The sequence below is a fragment of the Chiloscyllium punctatum genome, chromosome 7 (assembly GCF_047496795.1).
Source record: "Chiloscyllium punctatum isolate Juve2018m chromosome 7, sChiPun1.3, whole genome shotgun sequence".
NCBI lineage: Eukaryota > Metazoa > Chordata > Chondrichthyes > Orectolobiformes > Hemiscylliidae > Chiloscyllium > Chiloscyllium punctatum.
In genome coordinates this window covers 61750474-61764718 of record NC_092745.1, presented here as the reverse complement: position 1 = coordinate 61764718, position 14245 = coordinate 61750474, and the positions used below count along the sequence as shown (strand labels likewise).

General features: G+C 41.3%; 1 protein-coding gene and 1 long non-coding RNA gene across 2 annotated transcripts in view; both read right to left on the bottom strand.

Annotated features, from left to right (window-relative positions):
* Window positions 1-14245, bottom strand: part of LOC140479721 (uncharacterized) — a 259861-nt gene that overhangs the window by 45234 nt on the left and 200382 nt on the right. The window lies entirely within an intron of this gene.
* Window positions 1-14245, bottom strand: part of dph5 (diphthamide biosynthesis 5) — a 70165-nt gene that overhangs the window by 16005 nt on the left and 39915 nt on the right. Inside the window, exon 4 of the mRNA XM_072573773.1 lies at window positions 9795-9915. Within this exon, the coding sequence (XP_072429874.1) occupies window positions 9795-9915 (121 nt within the window). The remainder of the gene's footprint in view (window positions 1-9794; window positions 9916-14245) is intronic.

Genomic DNA, 14245 nt, shown 5'->3' with positions numbered 1-14245 from the left:
TAGCCAAACTGTTTCAGTACAGCTTCAATGTTGGCATCATGGTATCTACCTGACAAAGGGAACAGTTCCTGTGCTAAATCCTCTTGACAAAGAACAGGACAAAAACATCAGTTTACTCTCAGTCACCAGGAAAGGGTCATCAACAGTATTATCAAATTACTTACTCACCAATAACCTGGATGAGAACCTGGCCGGTGAGAGGGGGGGGGGGGGGGGGGGAGTCATTTCAGTAGTTTAGATAAAGTCAGAGATGTACTGCATGAAAAGACCCTTTGGTCCAACTTGTTTTTGCTGACCAGATATCCAAATCTGACCTAGTCCCATTTGCCAGCATTTAGCTCATACCTCTCTGTATCTTTCCTATTCATTTACTCATCCAGATGCCTTTTAAATATTGTAACTGTACCAGCCTCCACCACCTTCTCTGGCAGCTCATTCCATACATGCACCACCCTCTGTGCGAAAGGTTACCCCTCCGATGACGTTTAGATGCCTTCATCCTTCTTAGTAACACAAGTCAAGGGATTGGAACATGCTTTTGAAGGAGGCTTGGCAAGTTGCTGATGTACATAATGTGGATGGTACACGCTTCATAAAATCAGTTAGCTCCACACACACTCAAAATCAGTCCTGGGACCCTTCTCTGTAAATGACTCAGTCACATTCCAGGCACTATCTTTACAATATTTAATATTTATACTCAGCACTGAAGTCAAAGATGTATTACTTTTAACCCAAGACCCCTCTGGCATTTCTGCTCCTAGAAAGTTTATTGAAGCACATTATTGTGAGAATATATATCTTGGTAGATTGCCAACATACATAAAGCAAGTAAGACTGTCAACTTCAACATTCTGAGAAAAACTGCCAATGTCATGAATTTGAAGTTATGATATTTTAACATACCAATATTAGATTATTAAATGATTTACTTTAGTTTTTATCTTCCACAAAATCTACAATTATTGAAATTAAGCCAGCACTTAAACATACACTGACTTCATTAGATATTGCTTTGTGAGATTTTTTGTTTGAGAGATAGAAGTGCCTTGGCAATACCATGTTAAAGAGACATGATGATAAAACTGTTGATACTACTTATGATATTTGACTATACATTTATAACAGACAATAAAAAGATTGCTAACGAGTAACAAGAGAACATTGAAAATAGTTAGCAAGTGCAGCAGCATATGTGGAGACAGAACCAGAGGTTTCAGGTCACTGAGGAATTGTCTGAATAAAGAATTTTCATACAAAAACCTTAACATCTCCACATCTGCTATGAGACCACTTTCCTGAATGCATATCACTTTGCTCCTGATGAAAGAGCTATAAAATTTTCAATTAGGACATCATTCTTTAATGAAAATCACCTCCGATGGACTGGCCTCTTAGATATGTTACCGTCTGGATATGAACTTGCTAAGTAAATTATTTGGAAAACATACAGAACTAACATCCTACTCAGCAGAATTCTAAACTAGGTGAGTAGAAATATGTTGTATTAAAATAAGTAAAGGTTAAACCATATCATAATATTCTGCATTATATACAAAGTGTTTCAAAAACTTTAGCAATCCTTGAAACTTGAAAAGTTAGACTCTTTCTGGTTTTCAGTTGGAGATTTATTTTGTGGCTGTGCCATTCCTATATACATTGGAATAACAGTCACAAAATACTCTGTATTGAATACATACACAAATAGTTTATCAGCACATCTTCATACAGACTCTTTGTTTTTCTTTGCAGAATACTGGAGAAATGGTGGGAAGATTCCCAAACTGAATGGCATTCCTATCATGGCCAGCAAGGCAGGGATGCTATGACTGTGTCACAAGACCTACTCAATTGATGGCTGGAACATCTTTGAGTATTAGGGTTGGAATAGGGTCAGGAGTTGGATCTGGGGGGACGGATAATTGGAGGAGTTCTGGGTGAGTCTGGGAATTCAGTTTCACAGTTCGCCAGTAATTTGAGCAGGTTAAAACTCCTCTAATTTTCCTAACTAACTATTAAGTTAAGTGAATTGGAACCCTCAGGAGTCTCTGACTCTAACAGAGTTGATGCTTGGGACCATCAGAAGTTCAATTTCCCAGGCACTTGCCAAGTTGTCAGCACCGTCAGGACTTCCAAACAGACCCGATGCATAAGTCCACTGTACGTTACTATAACAAACATCTTCCAACAGGAAGAGCTGGCCAATATTGGGAAATAGATGCAATGTTTGGTCAGAAAAATGCAGTCACTGTCAAGTATATATTGCATTTATCTGGAAAAAATGCACTGAGTCTTCTACAAAGATTCTGGGTAATCTAAGATGGAGAACAAGAAAGCATTGTGGTTGTGGTTATATGAGCTGCTCCTTTTTTGAGGTATTCTCAGTGTAGGAGCTGATTTCCTTGAACTCTAGAAGCGGTAATTACTGTTTTATAAGCTGCTGCGTTGTTTTGGAACTTTGGGGGAGAAAAAGATCAAAACAAAGGCACTTTTAAAAAGGAAGAAGACAGGCAAAGGTAGTGACCACATGGGAAGTTATTCAAATGGGGTAGAAAACCTTCACTGCTGTCTGATTGAGCAGTGAATCTGCACACCTACTGCCTCTGCTGTTTGATTTTCAAATATCTCTGGACATTGGAATTCACCCAAGAAAGATTATCATCAGGGAAATTCACAGCTGACCTTGGAGAAACCTGTGTGGGAGATCTCACAGCAGGAGGGCAGCAAAGTGGCTTTTTAAAGTGTAACTTTACTATTTATTTTGGAAAGCTACAATAGTCAGCAGAGTGGGTTCTTTTTGGTTTATATGTTTTTTTGAGATCTGTCTATTGATTAAACTTTTAAACATAGATGCTAAGCTAGCTTGGAGCAGTGTTTTTTAGAACAGTGAGACTGTGCTATTTTCTGGGTCTGAAGATTGTTAAGGCGCAAAGATAGCCTTTGGTAGATTGATGTGCTCTTCCTGTCGGATGTGGGAGAGTTGCTGTTACTGATGATTATGTCTACAGGAAGTGTGTTTAACAGGTTTATTTGGAAGCGCTAGCTTTCGGAGCACTGCTTCTTCAACTGGTGGTTGTGCTGGAGCAGCACTCTGAAAGCTAGTGCTTCCAAATAAACCTGTTGGACTATAACCTAGTGTCGTGTGATTTTTAATTTTGTCAACCTGAGTCCAACACCGGTACCTCCAAATCATGGGAAGTATGTTTGGTTGCAAATCCTATCAGATCATAGGAGCAGTTGGAGTGGCAGTTAGAGGCAATGAGGAATATACAGGAGCTAGAGGGTGTGATGGACGGCAGTTGTAGGATGGAAGAAAAACTGCAGAAACTGTCAGACAGATGGGTTACCTCCAGTAAATGTAGGAGAGGGAGGCAGGTCGTGCAAGAGTCTCCTGTGGTTATCCCCATCTCAAATAAGCTAGGCTGTTGTGGAAAAGGTAGGGGATGGATTGTCAGGGGAATGTAGCACTGACAGCCAAGTTTCTGGTACAGAGGCTGGCTCTAATGTAACGACAGGTGCATCAGGTTCCATGCAATGGATTGTGATAGGGGGCTCCCTAGTCAGAGGCACAGACAGACATTTCTACTAACAGCGAGAAATCAGAATGATGTGTTGCCTCCCTGGTGCCAGGATCAAGGATATCTTGGAGAGGGAGCAAAATATTCTCAAAAGGGTAGGGGGACCAGCAGGAGGTCGTTGTATACGTTGGAACTAACAACATAAGAAGAGAAAAAGATGAGATTCTGAGGAGAGAATATAGGAAGTTGGCAGGAATTTAAAAAGTGGAATCTTTAGGGTAGTAATATCTGGATTGATCCCAGTTCCATGAAATAACAAGGGTAGGAATAGGAGGATAGAGCAGATAAATGCATGGCTGAGGAACTGGTGTAGGGGCGAAGGATTCACATTTTTGGATCATTGGATTCTCTTCTGGGGTAGGAGGTGACCTGGAAATGGAGCAAGTCGAACAGTCAGGGCAGGCAGGAACAAAGCAGAGGAGTAGGTAGGACTGACAAATCAAAATGCATTTATTTCAATGCATGAGGCTAACAGATAAGGCAAATAAACTTAGGACATGTTTGGGATTGGGATATCATAGTAGTAATAGAGGTGTGGATTGGGGGGGCAGATATTTGCAGGTAAAGGGATGACTGGAAAATGGGAAGTTTTGAAAAGTGAGGTAACTTTTCAGTCCAGAGACAGTATGTTCCTGTTAGGGTGAAAAACAAGGCTGCTAAGTAGAGGGTATGCTTGATGACTAGAGAAATTGAGGTTTTGGTCAAGGAAAAGAAGGAAGCATATGTCAAGTATACACAGCCGAGATCAAGTGAATCTTTAGAACAGTATAAAGGCAGTGGGAGTATACTTAAGAGGGAAACCAGGAGGGCAAAAAGGGGACAGGAGATAGCTTTGGCAAATAGGGTTAATAAGAATCCAAAGGGATTTTATAAATACATTAAGGACAAAAGGGTAACTAGGGAAAGAATCGGGCCCCTTAACGATCAGCAAGGCCACTGATGTATGGAACCACAGGACATGGGGGAGATACTAAATGAGTATTTTGCATCAGTGTTTACTGTAGAGAAAGATACGGAAGATGTAGAACGAGGGGAAACAAATAGCGACCTTTTGAAAAACGTCCATATTACATAGGTATACCTGGACGGCTTAAAATGCATAAAACTGAATAAAACCCAGGATCTGAGCATGTGAACCCTAGAGCTCTGTGGAAGCCAGGGAAACAATTACTGGGCCTCTTGCTGAGATACTTGTATTATTGATGAGGTGTCAGAAGACTGGAGGTCAGCTAACGTGGTGTCACTAATTAAGAAAGGTGATAAGAAAAAGACAGGGAACTACATTCCAGTGACCTTGACATCGGTGGTGGGCAAGTTGTTGGAGCAAGTCCTGATGGAGAGGATTTACATGTATTTGGAAAGGCAAGGACTGATTAGGGATAGTTAGCATGGCTTTATGCATGGGAAATCATGTTTCACTAACTTGAATGAGTTTTTTGGAGAAGTAACAAAGAGGATTGATGAAGGCAGAGAGGTGGATGTAACCTAAATGGAATTCAGTAAGGCATTCAACAAGGTTCCTCATGGTAGACTGGTTAGCAAGGTTAGATCACATGGACTACAGGGAGAACTAGCCATTTGGATAAAGAACTGGCTCAAAGGGAAAAGACAGAGGGTGATGATACAGGGTTGATTTTTGGACTGGAGGCTGGTGACCAGTGGTGTGCCACAAGATTTGGTGTTAGGTCCACTGCTTTTTATCATTTATATAAGTGATTTGGACGTGAACATAGGAGGTATAGTTAGTAAGTTTGCAGATGACAACAAAATGAGACAGTGAAGAAGGTTACCTTGGAGTAGAACAGAATCTTGATCAGATGGGCCAATGGGCCAAGGACTGGCAAATGAAGTTCAATGTAGATAAATGTGTGGTGCTGCATAATGGAAAGGCAAATTAGAGCAGGACTTATACACTTAAAAGTAAAAGTAGGTGAGGAGTGTTGATGAAAAAAAGAGACCTTAGAGTGCAGGTTTATATTCCTTGAAAATAGAGTCATGGGTAGATAGGATAGTGAAGAAGGTGTTTGGTATGCTTTCCTTTTTCAGTCAGTGCATTGAGTATAGGAGTTGGGAGATCATGTTGCAGCCTTACAGGACATTGGCTTGGCCACTTTTGGAACACTGCGTGCAATTCTGGTTTCCCTGCTATAGGAAGGGTGTTATGAAACTTGAAAGCGTTTGGAAAAGATTTAAAAGGATGTTGCCAGGATTGCAGGGTTTGAGCTATAGTGAGGTTGAATAGGCTGTTGCTATTTTCCCTGGAGCATTAGAGGCTATGGGGTGACCTTATGGAGGTATATAAAATCACTTACACTTAATGGTAAGGTCCTAGGGAGTGTTGCTGAACAAAGAGACCTTGGAGTGCAGGTTCATAGCTTCTTGAAAGTGGAGTCGCAGATAGATAGGATAGTGAAGGTGGTGTTTGGTATGCTTTCCCTTATTGGTCAGAGTATTGAGTAAAGGAGTTGGGAGGTCATGTTGTGGCTGTACAGGACATTGGTTAGGCCACTGTTGGAATATTGCGTGCAATCCTGGTCTCCTTCCTATCAGAAAGTTGTTGAGAAACTTGAAAGGGTTCAGAAAAGAGTTACAAGGATGTTGCCAGGGTTGGAGGATTTGAACTATAGGGAGAGGCTGAACAGGTTGGGGCTGTTCTCTCTGGAGCGGCAGAGGCTGAGGGGTGACCTTATACAGATTTACAAAATTATGAGGGGCATGGATAGGGTAAATAGGCAAAGTCTTTTCCCTGGGGTCAGGGAGCCCAGAACGAGAGGGTTTAGGGTGAGGGGGGAAAGATATAAAAGGGGCAACTTTTTCAACACAGAGGGTGTTACGGGTATGGAATGAGCTGCCGAAGGAAGTGGTGGAGGTTGGTACAATTGCAACATTTAAGAGGCATTTGGATGGGTATATGAAATTGAAGGGTTTGCAGGGATATGGGCCGGATGCTGGCTGGTGGGATTAGACTGGTTGATTAGATTGGGATATCTGGTTGGCATGGATGGGTTGGACCAAAAAGTCTGTTTCCATGATGTAGGTCTGTATGACTCTATGAGGGGCATAGATAGGGGAAATAGACAAGGTCTTTTCCCCAGGGTGGGGGAGTCCAAAACTAGAGGTTATAGGTTTAAGGTGAAAGGGGAAAGATTCAAAAGTGAACTAAGGGACAACTTTTTCACAAGTGGGTGGTGCATGTATGGAATGAGCTGCCAGAGGAAGTGGTGGAAGCTGGTACAATTACAACATTTAAAAGGCATCTGAATGGATACATGAATAGGAAGGGTTTAGAGTTACATGGTCCAAATGCAGGCAAATTGGACTATATTTATCTAGGATATCTGGTCAGCATGGACGAGTTGAACCAAAGAGTATGTTTCCATGCTGTACATCTCTATGACTATGTGACATACCTCACTAAGTATACGCAAACCATAGAAAAAATGTGAAACCATACGGAAAAACCTTATTGTTGCAATAGTTTGATTTTGATAAATGTCAGCAATGAGTGAGTGCAGCACAAATGCAAAATGAATAAAATGAGAGATACCAGAGCTGATTTTCCTTCATCCAACTCCATGATTTTAAAGGTTCCAGGAGAATGTGGAATTGAGGAAAAGGAAAGAACAAATAACCATAACCCTGGGTCTTTGATTCATTTGCATGAATGCAATTTTCCAATGGATACATACTTGAATAATGGGCTATTCCATATGCAAAGTTCCAATAATATATTTATGAATGCCATTCTGATCATTGCTGTCTCTTTTTTCCAATCTCTTATAGCAATTGAAAATAATCTTCAGCAACTGAATATCCAGGATTCCAAGATTCTGAACAGCAATTTTGAAACCCAAGCGTAATAAAAGAGCTCAAGAGGCATTATAAAACAAAGTATGATTGATGTTAAAAAAAGAAACAGAACATAATGGAAGCCACTAGCAGCCCATTTGTTGTTTTTTTCTTGATTCCTAGTTTTGGGTTTTCAGGAGCCTTTGCAGTTTATGTCTCTATAATTACAGTGCTGTATATTGGATTTCCTACTGGAATCTACTTTGAAAGCCACTAGGAAGAAGAGGAGGATCACTGAAGGACGGATGAGCAAGTTATAATGCACCCAACTTGTATTTTGTAGACAAAGCTGAACAAAACATGCTTTGGCAAACAACTACAAGTGAAGGTACAATACACAAACTAGATTTCAGAGTGTTGTCAACCACCTGAATGTGGTTGACCTCGTGTTGTGTGATTTTTAACTTCATCTAACCCCATTTGCCAGCACTTGGCCTATATCCCTCTAAACATTTCCTCTTCGTATACCCATTTAGATGCCTTTTAAATGCTGTAATTGTACCAACCTCCACCACTTCCTCTGGCAGCTCATTCCATACACACACCACCGTGTGTGTGAAAAATTTGCCCCTTAGGTTCCTTTTATAAACTTCCCCTCTCACCCTATCCTATGCCCTCTAGTTTTGGACTCCCCATCACAGGGAAAAGACTTTGTCTATTTATCCTATCCATGCCTCTCATGATTTTATAAACCTCTATAAGGTCACCCCTCAGCCTCCGACACAGCAGGGAAGTAAAGTATTTTGGCAAATCAACATATAAATATCTCAGAGCTTATTATGATATCACAGTAATAAAAGAGTCATAGAGATGTACGGCATGGAAACAGACACTTCAGTCGAACTCATCCATGCCGACCCAAGATTATGTTAAAAATCACACAACACCAGGTTATAATCCAACAGGTATATTTGGAAGCACTAGCTTTCAGAGCGCTGCTCCTTCATCAGGTGGTTGGTAGGGGGATTGAGTTCCGGAGCCGCAATATCATGCTGCAACTATACAAAACGCTAGTGCGGCCGCACCTGGAGTATTGTGTACAGTTCTGGTTGCCATATTTCGGGAAGGATATGGAAGCATTGGAAAAGGTGCAGAGGAGATTTACCAGGATGTTGCCTGGTCTGGAGGGAAGGTCTTATGAGGAAAGGCTGAGAGACTTGGGTCTGTTCTCATTAGAAAAAAAAAGGCTAAGAGGGGACCTGATAGAGACACACAAGATTATCAGAGGATTAGATAGAGTAGACAGTGAAAGTCTTTTTCCTGGGATGATGACGTCAGCTTGTACGAGGGGGCATAACTACAAATTGAGAGGTGATAGATTTAAGACAGATGTCAGAGGCAGTTTCTTCACTCAGAGTGCTAAGGGCGTGGAATGCCCTACCTGCCAATGCAGTTAACTCAGCTACATTAGGGAGATTTAAACAGTTCTTGGATAAGCACATGGATGATGATGGGATAGTGTCAGGGGATGAGCTGAGAATAGTTCACAGGTCGGAGTATTATCGTTCATTAGCAGAGGGATTGAATTCAAGAGTCGTGGTGATGTTGCAGCTGTACAGGACTTTGGTTAGGCCACAGTTGGTGTACTGTGTGCAGTTCTGGTCGCCTCACTTTAGGAAAGATGTGGAAGCTTTGGAGAGGGTGCAGAGAAGATTTACCAGGATGTTGCCTGGAATGGAGAGTAGGTCGTACAAGGATAGATTGAGAGTTCTCGGCCTTTTCTCGTTGGAACGGCGAAGGATGAGGGGTGACTTGATAGAGGTTTATAAGATGATCAGAGGAATAGATAGACAGTCAGAAACTTTTTCCCCGGGTACAACAGAGTGTTACAAGGGGACATAAATTTAAGGTGAAGGGTGGAAGGTATAGGGGAGATGTCAGGGGTGGGTTCTTTACCCAGAGAGTGGTGGGGGCATGGAATGCGCTGCCCGTGGGAGTGGTAGAGTCAGATTCATTGGTGACCTTTAAGCGGCATTTGGATAGGTACATGGATGGGTGCTTAATCTAGGTTAGAAGTTCGGCACAACATCGTGGGCCGAAGGGCCTGTTCTGTGCTGTATTGTTCTATGTTCTATGTTCTATGTCGGTGCAACATCGAGGGCCGAAGGGCCTGTTCTGTACTACACTGTTGTGTATATGTTCTAAACAGCCCTAGCCTATTCAACTCTCATTATAGCTCAAATTCTCCAACCCTGGCAACATCTTTGTAAATCTTTTCTGAACCCTTTCAAGTTTCACAACATCCTTCTGATAGGAAGGAGACAAGAATTACACACAATATTCCGAAAGTGGCCTAACCAATGTTTTTCCATTTCCTGTGTCCTGTACTAGAGCATGCTGAGAGCAAAAGGTAGAAGTATTACTCACCAAGTAAGCATAGTGTATGAACTCCTGTCTGCCGATTCCTTTTGATCTTATCATAGAAACTTTCAGGCTTCCAGGTCTGTGTCCAGAAAACGATAGATACAGTTTCTCCAAAATTGTACAACTAGAGAAAGAAAATCAACAAAACACACCATCAAAATCAACATGACCCACTCTTGTGAATGAATACACAATCATGTTTCAGGTTATGTACAGAGACTCCAACTTTTTGTTTCAGTTCTGCAGGTGAAGAGAGAACAATCTGCTCTTAGGAACTATTCCTACAATGGAAGTCTCACTGATTCAAAAGGCACAGATTGGGATATGCTTCTTGAATGTCTGATACCAGATACTTTGCTGCTCACTTTTCTTTAAGTGTCACAATCACTGTGATAAATGTCTGTTCCACACAAAATTATACTGGACTCACAGCAACTTGCAAATTTTACACTCAAGTGTGCTATTCCTGCAATCGACATTTAAATTAAATAATTGAAACCCACATTATCCATGCCATTAATTTCATTTATAACTCGTAAAAGGAAATTTATAGTCACTCAATAGCCAAGTCCTTCCTCATATTATAATGTCTTCCAGTGCTTACAAGTTTAAATTTAAGACTGAGATGAAGAGGAACTTCTCTTGATGGTTAAGTGTCTTTGGAACTCCTTGCCACAGAGAGCTGTGGGAGCAGAGTCCTTATGTATATTTAAGGCGAAGATACATAAGACTCTTGGTAAAAACAATGACTGCAGATGCTGGAAACCAAATTCTGGATTAGTGGTGCTGGAAGAGCACAGCAGTTCAGGCAGCATCCAACGAGCAGCGAAATCGACGTTTCGGGCAAGAGCCCTTCATCAGGAATAAAGCCAGTGAGCCTGAAGCGTGGAGAGATAAGCTAGAGGAGGCTGGGTGTGGGGAGAAAGTAGCATAGAGTACAATGGGTGAGTGGGGGAGGAGATGAAGGTGATAGGTCAGGGAGGGGAGGGTGGAGTGGATAGGTGGAAAAGGAGCTAGGCAGGTAGGACAGGTCCAGACAAGTCAAGGGGACAGGGCTGAACTGGAAGTTTGAAACTAGGATGAGGTGGGGGAAGGGAAATGAGGAAGCTGTTGAAGTCCACATTGATGCCCTGAGGTTGAAGTGTTCCGAGGCGGAAGATGAGGCGTTCTTCCTCCAGGCATCTGGACCTCCATGTCCTCGGCAGAGTGGGAGGGGGGAGTTGAAATGTTGGGCCACAGGGCGGTTTGGTTGATTGGTGTGGGGGGTCCGACCTGCCTAGCTCCTTTTCCACCTATCCACTCCACCCTCCCCTCCCCTCCCTGACCTATCACCTTCATCTCCTCCCCCACTCACCCATTGTACTCTATGCTACTCTCTCCCCACCCCCACCCTCCTCTAGCTTATCTCTCCATGCTTCAGGCTCACTGCCTTTATTCCTGATGAAGGGCTCTTGTCCGAAACGTCGATTTCACTGCTCGTTGGATGCTGCCTGAACTGCTGTGCTCTTCCGGCACCACTAATCCAGAATACGTAAGACTCTTGATCAGTCGGCAAATCAAGACATATGGAGAAAGGACAGGAAAATGGAAGTGAACAGGTTCAGATCAGCCATAATCCTCTTGAATGGCAGTGACGTCTTGTGGAGTCAAATGTCCTATTCCCATTCTTACTTCTTATGTTCTTAAGTGATCCTTACTGCAGTTCAAACTCTCAGTTCCTCTTAATCTAGTCTTTTGTGCATTCCCCACTTCACCAACCAAATCCAATAATAGTTATGTTTAAAGCCCGACTGGTCCAATGCTTCAGAATTCCTGTCCGAAATCCCTCTACCTGTCTATCACAGAATTGCAATGCTGCAGAAGGCAGCTATTTGGCCCATCACACCTGCAGCCTCTTTGAAAGAACAGCATGACTTAATGCACTTCTTCCACTCTTAACCCACAACCCTGCACATTGTTTCTCCTTAAGTAATTATCTAATACCCTCTGCAATGCTTCGATTGAACCTGCCTCCACCACACTTCCAAACAGTGCATTCCAGAACTCAGCCACTTGCTATGTGGATATTTACTTTTTATACATAAAATTTATATTTACTCATCACATTTACTTTTTTTTCAAATTACTTTAAATTTAATCCCTCTTATTCTTGATCTGTTTGCCAATGGGAACTTTCTATCTCTCTATCCCTCTTTACCACCTCAAGATCATTTTTTTTCCACTAAACTTTTGTTCATTCTTCCTAACATCCCTAATGGCTCAAATTCAGTTTATCCCTTTAAACCTCTGAAGTGCCCAGAGATTTCCGACTACATTTAAGGTGTCAGAAAAATCAAATTTATTTTTGGTGCAACACCTCAACTGAGGAAATAGGCAAGTATTTGTCTGTTACTCTCTAAAGTGGTTCAGAAATGTCAATTACATAACACTGGGGTTGTCTCTGTCGTTCCCTTTTTTAGTGGAGGAAATGTCAATTCTTGGTTAGCCTCTTTCCATGTATTTTAGGAAAGTAGATCATATCTTTGCTCATTCTCTCCCTCCCCTCAACAGCAACAGGTTAAGTAACACAATCAAAATTTTTATGACACAGAATCATTTTTCTTATTACTTTACAAACTCTTTTGACTATATCAAAGTCCTTTTAAAAGTAACACATTCAAAGCCACAAAGTATTGTAATCTAAACTAAGAGAGATCTGCAAAATATTGTGGTCAAATAATCTTTCTCGCAACAGTGCTTCTTTATATACAGGATTTCTAATTATTCTTTCACTATGTACTTTGAGAATCAAAACTTTGCATTTTGGAAAAAAGCTACATAAAGCTGTCAAGGAGTAAAAGCAGGCCTAGAAATATAAATACATACTTGTCAAGACTTCAGCCTTCTGGCTTGTTGATAGTCATACAAGATGAAAATCCAATTGCTAACTGTTTCTTCATTAAAAGACATGTTTAGATCAATGGGCTCAGTGTTATTTGAGAAATAAGTACTTTATGTTGAAATTTGTGTGTTACAATTCAGGAAGATTGGAAAAAGCAACATTTTAACTAGTAATTTTGTTCCACTATAATGTCCTTCTATAGGATTTATGTTTTAAAGCAACATTTTAACTGTTCTTTCCTTCAACCTAAGTTTAGAAGCCAGTAAGCCCATTGGAGCTACACCATACAGAGACTCAGAAGGGTCTGGATCATTACCAATATCTCAGTCTATTGAATCAATGTTGATGTATTCTTTGAATTTTCTGACAGTTTAAATGAACCTACTCAGTGTCCACTTTTTGCACAAAGAATAGCTGTTAAATAATAATTTATATTAAATCGTTGAAACAGTTTCTGGCGCTTTTCTGCTCCTAGTCTATAAGAAGAATTAATATATTCAGATTCTATCTACAAACCTTGTTAACACAGACTCACTATATTTCCACAGGAGGCCAAGAAACAGTATCTACACACTCCGATCCACCACTTCACTGACATTTCAGCGACAGTGAGTTTATCTTGCAAGTAATTGGACTACACAGGCCACAAAAGCCACTTTTATCTCTGTATCTGCTGAGTTAATTCATTGCAATTAGGTATCTATAATTAGCCTCAGGCCTCACATTAGGATGAGAAATCATGGGTATCATTGCTATTCTGAACTGACATTCAAAACTTCCAGCATAACTGTAAAGATATGGGCATCGGACAAGAATTGGGGAAAAGGCTAGCATGCCTCTAAAATCAAATAGCCCAAAAACACACTATTAAGGCACACATTTGCTGCTGTTGGAAGGTTGAAGGGAGAGCGAAGGACAGACATCACTCTCAAACTTTAAATGAGAAGTCAAGGAGATCCAACGTTATATCCCTGGATCCTTCCCATTTTTCTACTACATGCAGTTACTTGATGACACCATGCAAACACAAAATGTCAAACTGCCCATTTTACACCGAGGACACCTAGTTTTACCTTGCATAAACCCTTTACAGTAACCTCTGTAACCTCCTCCTGCCCTACAACACAAAGACTTCCTCACTCCTCCAATTCTGGATTCTTTGTGCATTTTCAATGTCAATGGCTCCACCACTGGCAGCTATACCTTCAGCAGCCGAGGTATATGCTCTGGAGTTCATCTAGTAACCTGCTGTGCCACTCAATCCTTTAGAAAATTGACCTCTTGTTGTCCTAATATCATGTTATATGACCCATTGTCAAATTTCATTTGGTAATGCTCTTGTGTGGAGCAACTTGGGATGTTTAATGACTACGAAGGTACTACATGGGTTTTCACTGGGTGCTCCAGTTTCCTCCCACAGTCCATAGATGTGCAGGTTAGGTGAATTGGCTATGGTAAATTGCCTATAGTTTTCAGGGATGTGTAGGTTAGATGCATTAATCAGGAAAATGTAAAGTAATAGGGTAGGGGAATGGGTCTGGGTAGAATACTGTTCAGAGGGTTGGTATGGACT